The sequence below is a fragment of the Solanum stenotomum genome, chromosome 7 (assembly GCF_019186545.1).
Source record: "Solanum stenotomum isolate F172 chromosome 7, ASM1918654v1, whole genome shotgun sequence".
NCBI classification, from domain to species: Eukaryota; Viridiplantae; Streptophyta; class Magnoliopsida; order Solanales; family Solanaceae; genus Solanum; species Solanum stenotomum.
Window position 1 is genome coordinate 54,039,145 of NC_064288.1, and position 6,283 is coordinate 54,045,427.

The 6,283-nt window shown below is 31.4% G+C and overlaps 1 protein-coding gene across 2 annotated transcripts in view; it reads left to right on the forward strand.

Annotated features, from left to right (window-relative positions):
• Positions 1 to 2,463: 2,463 nt before the first annotated feature.
• The window catches only part of LOC125870424 (1,4-alpha-glucan-branching enzyme 1, chloroplastic/amyloplastic), a 20,764-nt gene continuing 16,944 nt past the window's right edge, over positions 2,464 to 6,283 (forward strand). The window contains exons 1-2 of one of the 2 annotated variants that reach the window (XM_049550858.1): positions 2,464 to 2,793; positions 6,051 to 6,208. In XM_049550858.1, the coding sequence (XP_049406815.1) occupies positions 2,664 to 2,793; positions 6,051 to 6,208 (288 nt within the window). In that variant the 5' untranslated portion in view covers positions 2,464 to 2,663. The remainder of the gene's footprint in view (positions 2,794 to 6,050; positions 6,209 to 6,283) is intronic. The other variant, XM_049550859.1, reaches the window with a different exon arrangement.

Consider the following 6,283-nt stretch of genomic DNA (forward strand, 5'->3'; position numbering starts at 1 on the left):
AATCCAAAAAAACCTAACCAAATTGACGATAACCAAACCGACGATTATTTTTTTGGTTTGGTTTTAAAAATTTAAAAACCGATTTAAATTTGTTTGATTTTGATTTTAACTAATAACCAATCCAAATTGAACCATGAACACCCCTACTCTCCATGTTATCATATCATATATAAAAAAAGAGTGCCTAACCTCGACTTACTCGTACTAAATGATAATTACAATAAATTGATGAATATATGACATATATAAAAATATAGACATTTATTATTTAATCATGAATAATATTATTTTTTTACTTCACTAAATTATTTCACCAGAATAAATTTGATTTAATTCAGACAAACGAGATTGGTAATTACGCTATCACAAATTTGGAATTAGTGAATGAAATTTTGATCCAATAGCAAAGCCAAAGATAAAACTTTTCAACTCATTCAAGTGGCACTTAAAATCAAGATATTATTGGTATTTTTCAATATATAAGTATATGATGACAAATTAATGGAACTAAAAGAATATCCCATCAAAATGCTTTACAACCGAAACACTTTTACCTTTTAGTAGACATTTTCAAACTGAAAAATAATATTTAAAAATTAAAATTGTGTTTAGGTATAAATACAAAAAATATATATTTTTTAATTGTGAATAATTTAAAGTGAAAACACTTTTTTTGACATTTTATTTTTTTTTGCATTCAAAGCTTTTGTTCAAGCTTTAACTATAAATTTTGAATTTTGAATATTATGCAACTCAAATATGAATATTAGTTTGTGATTCCAATAGATATATTGTATATAAATGAAAAAATTGAATAATGCCACAAATTTTACTAATGGTCAAGATGAGTGATAAATGGTAAGTAACCTCCATCCTCGATTGAAGGTGACTAGTTTGAACTTTTGAAAATAGAGCACTTATAATAGCTGCCACTTTACTCTTCAAAGTAAAATAAAAATAAAAATATGATCCAAATTCGTATTATTCCAACTTCAAAATGATTAACCCGACATTGAATACCTCAACGTTCAGATTCTAGCAAACACACAATAATATTTGATGATTTCTTTTCAAGTGTTTGAGTCTTGATGTAGAGTCACTCAATACATGTGTTGGTGAAATATAATAACTATTACATCAAAATTAGCATATGATCTGTCTGAAACAATTTCTCTATTTCTCGTAAGTATACAAATAAAATCTACATACACTATATTAATCTTCTCAAACTCTACGCATATCAAACACTTACAAACTGATTTAAACACGACTATTTTTATAAAGGAATATGATGGAATAATGCCATTAAGATTCACAAAAAGATCATAATTAAAACTTGAAACCCCACAAGATAGAAAAAGACAGCTAATCACTTGCACAGGACTTACATTAGTAGCCTTTCATTCCTCATCTTTTTTTAAGATTCAAATAATATTATCATTTTCTACAAAAAAAATAAATAATTGTGGGCCCATTTGGCTCTATAAAACTCCACCTTTTTAATGAAAAAAAATAAATATCAAATTGACGATGGAGAAATTTTTGTGTGGACCCATTCACTCCAATCTCCATGCGACCCATCACAATAAATTTGGAAGTTTCCACAAAATATGGACTCTATAAACTCATTTCCCAAAAAGAAAAAGATCCTCAATTTTATTTATATTCATATTTATCACTAATAATAATTGTGGTTAATTAATCACTTTAACTAATACTACTATATTACTTAATCATGGTAAAATTAAAAAAGGCCCTTAAAAAGATATCTATGCTCAATAGTGAAATTAGAAAATTGTTAAAGTAGATTAAAAAAAGTAAAGTAAATTCGTATAATAATTTATAGCATGTTTCAAACTATCTTTATCACTATAAAGGAATTTAAAAATTAATATATATATATATATACATAAAACATAGTATAATTTTTCATCAATGCAGCTTCAGTTAAAATGACTTATGTCTAATTGCAATTTGAATAGAAAAAACATAATAACAAAGATATTTCGAATTATTTAGAGATCTCATGCGTTATTTTCCCCCTTACTAATTTTTCCATGTAAATGATCTTATAATTAAAGTAATACTCGTAACGAATTACATAATCAGATCTTTCAAGATAGTAATAAAAAAACCACAATTCAAATACGTAATATTCTAAAAATTCGAACAAATAATTTCACAGTCAATATATCATTTAGGAAAATAATCTTAAAATTAAAATAACTTTTATTCAAATCTCTCGAAATAATGGTTAAATGATCATAATTCAAATAACAATATTTAAGGATGGAAGAGAGAATATACTTATTATTCTAAAAATCCTACTGTAGGTGAACCATTCTTCTTAAATATATAATTATATATAAAAAAATAATATCACATAAAATAAAATATTAGAAATGATAAGAAATATAAAAATCTTTAAAACCCCACAAAGGTATAAAATCTCAGTTTTTCTTTTCAGTAAATAAAAACCTCCTCCACTCGGTCTTTGTTTCTCTCTCTCTTCACGCTTCTCTTGGCGCCTTGAACTTAGCAATTTGACACTTAGTTAGTTACACTCCTATCACTTATCAGATCTCTATTTTTTCTCTTAATTCCAACCAAGGAATGAATTAAAAGATTAGATTTGTAAAAGCCCCAAGGAGAGAAGAAGAAAGATGGTGTATACACTCTCTGGAGTTCGTTTTCCTACTGTTCCATCAGTGTACAAATCTAATGGATTCAGCAGTAATGGTGATCGGAGGAATGCTAATATTTCTGTATTCTTGAAAAAGCACTCTCTTTCACGTATGTCTCACTGTGTTTGTGGCTGTGTTTTTTTTTTCTGTCTTTTTGTGTTTTGTGTAATTGGGGGCTCTTTAAAGTTGGTATTGTGTATACCCTTTTAAGTATAGTCTTTGAGGAAGCAAAAATGATGAATCTTGATTGACATTAGTAAGGGTTGTAACTTTTTGAAGTTTGGGTAGGTGTAATTGCGTTTGGCTTGTGTGTCTGTGTGTCAAGGTTATTTTTTTGGTTTGTGATATTGGGGATTCTTAAAAGTTGGTATTGTGTATACCCTTTTGAGTATAGTCTTTGAGGAAGCAAAAATGATGAATCTTGATTGGCATTAGTAAAGGTTGTAGCTTTTTGAAGTGTGGTTAGGTGTAATTGAGTTTGGCTTGTGTGTCTGTGTGTTTTGGAATCCTGATGTGTGTCAAGGTTCTTTTTTTTGGTTTGTGTTATTGGGGATTCTTAAAAGTTGGTGTTGTGTATACCCTTTTGAGTATAATCTTTGAGGAAGCAAAAATGATGAATCTTGATTGGCATTAGTAAAGGTTGTAGCTTTTTGAAGTGTGGTTAGATGTAATTGAGTTTGGCTTGTGTGTCTGTGTGTTTTGGAATCCTGATGTGTGTCAAGGTTCTTTTTTTGGTTTGTGTTATTGGGGTTCTTAAAATTTGGTGTTGAGTATAGTCTTTGAGGAAGCAAAAATGATGAATCTTGATTGACATTATTAAAGGTTGTAGCTTTTTGAAGTGTGGTTGGCTGTAATGAATTTAGCTTTTGTGTGTATGGAATCCTGTTGTGTGACAAGGTTCTTTTTTTGGTTTGTGTAATTGGGGGTTCTTAAAAGTTGTTATTTTGTATATCCTTTTAAGTATAGTGTATATAGAAGCATAAAATGATGAATCTTGATGACAGTGTTTTCTTAGAGAAAGAAAAATTGTGAGTTTTCATGGAGAAACTTGATTGACATTACTAAAGGTGGCAACTTTTTTCAAGTCCTGATATGGGTTGAGGTTCTTTCTTTGGTTTATGTAATTGGGGATTCTTAAAATTTGGTATTATGTATACCCTTTTAAGTATAGTGTCTGAGGAAGCAAAACTGATGAATCTTGATTGACAGTATATTCTCTGCAAAAGCAAAAATGATGAGTTTTCATGGAGAAACTTGATTGGCATTACTAAAGATAGAATCTTTTTCAAGTCCTGATATGGGTCGAGGTTCTTTCTTTGGTTTGTGTAATTGGGGGTTCTTAAAAGTTGGTATTATGTACCTTTTTAAGAATAGTGTCTGAGAAAGCAAAATCGATGAATCTTGATTGACAGCATATTCTTTGAGAAAGCAAAAAATGGTGAGTTTTCATGGAGAAACTTGATTGACATTACTAAAGGTAGCAACTTTTTCAACTCCTGATATGGGTCAAGGTTCTTTGTTTGGTTTGTGTAATTTGGGGTTCTTTTAAGTTTTGAGAAAGAAAAATTATGATTTTTCATGGAGAAATTTGATTTACATTAACAAAGGTAGTAGCTTTTTAAAGTGTGGTCAGCTGTAATGAGTTCAGCTTGGTTTAAAGGGGCCCTACATATGGTGCTTTCTGGTGAGATATTTGTTGCTCCACCATATGAGTTATAAGAATCATAGTGTTAGGATCTTCTTTTTTTTTTTTTTTTTCATTTTTCAGTGATTAGTTGTTTTTCTTTACGTGTTTTGTTGATTTTGGTGGAAGCTGAGATTTTCAGGAGAAACTTGATTGACATTACAAAAGGTAGCAACTTTTTCGTGTCTTGATGGGTCAAGGTTCTTTCTTTGGTTTGTGTAATTGGGGATCCTTTAAAGTTAGTGTTATACCCTTTTGGGTATATTGTTAGAGAGCAAAATTTTGAATTTTCAAAGAGAAATTTGGTTGACATTGCTAAAGGTGGCAACCTTTTGAAGTTTGGTCAGCAATCATTGAGTTTGACTTGTCTTTAAAGGGACTGTCTTTATGGTGCTTCCCGGTGAGATCATTATTGCTCTAAAATATAATTTTCTGTTAGAATCTGTGCTAGGATTTTCATACTTCTTCTTAGTGACTGCCCAGCCTCTTTTCTTTACATGATGTGTTGACACCTTTTTTCTTTACGTGATGTGTTGACTGAGTGGTGAAACACTGAAAGTTGAGGTTTTTGTCTGAAGAATTGGGTCTTCTTATATTAATAAAGTTGTAACGTAGTTTGGAAATTCAAGTTGCCGAGGAAGGCATGCTTTTTCACTTGACTAGCTACTAGAGGAGTGATCTTGACGGCGGAAAATCTTAGAAAGGGGAAGGTTGTTTGCATCAACTGGTGCTATATGGGCAAGGAGACGGGAGATGATGTAGATCATCTTCTTCTTCATTGTGGTCTTTCCATGAGGTTATGATGTGATATGTTTGAATGGTTTGGTACTTCTTGGGCTATGCCAAGAACTGTGAAGGAATTGATATTCAGTTGGAAGTGTGGAGTTGGAAGAGTGGAAGAATTGACACTTGGTTCCATTAGCTTTAATGTGGGTGGTGTGGAGAGAGAGAGAAATAGGGCCTTTGACTATGTTTATGAATGAATATACATTTACTTGAAAAAAAAAGAAGTGAAGCCAGTCTGTTGTACCTTTGTAGACAATGTTGTTGCAGCATCTTGATAATTCCCTGAAAATTGTCTCCCTGAAGGAATAGTTTGGTTGATATTGATTATTTCTTGGTTTGTTTAATTCAGTGTTCTTGAAGTCCATTTTAAATCCTTTGACATTGTTAAAGGTGTTTACAAGTGTTGGTCTGGGTTTAAAAGGACCTCTTGTGTGGTGCTTTCTGGAGTGATCTTTCTTCCTCCAAAAGAGAAGTTGCAAGAATCAGTGTGTGTACTTTTTTCTCTTGTATGATCAGATGTTTTTTCAATTTTTCTGTTTTAGTTGATTTATCCATATAGTGAAAGTTGATGTCATAGTTGCTGTTTGTGAACTTCCTGTAAAAGTTTTTTGATATACTTTAAAAATTGTCACACAGAAGAAAGAGTTTTTTACCATTACTTTAAGCTAGACCAAGTAATGAACCTTTTTGTTCTCTTAACGTGTACTTGAAATAGTTTGGTAAAATTGTGATAGGAAAAAAGATAATTCTTGATTGCTTCTGGAGCATCACTTCTAATCATAAAAGTCTTTGCTCTCTTCAACCATGAATGATTAATTGTCACTTATGTGGCCTAAGTTGCTCTCAGTAGTGGTCTTTAATTGTGGAGATATAACTAATCTGATATATGTATGTAGGGAAGATCTTGGCTGAAAAGTCTTCTTACAATTCCGAATCCCGACCTTCTACAGTTGCAGCATCGGGGAAAGTCCTTGTGCCTGGAACCCAGAGTGATAGCTCCTCATCCTCAACAGACCAATTTGAGTTCACTGAGACAGCTCCAGAAAATTCCCCAGTATGTTACATTATTCTCTACCCGCATGACAATAGACTTTTTTTTTTTGGGGGGGGGGGGGGGGGGGGGGGGGGG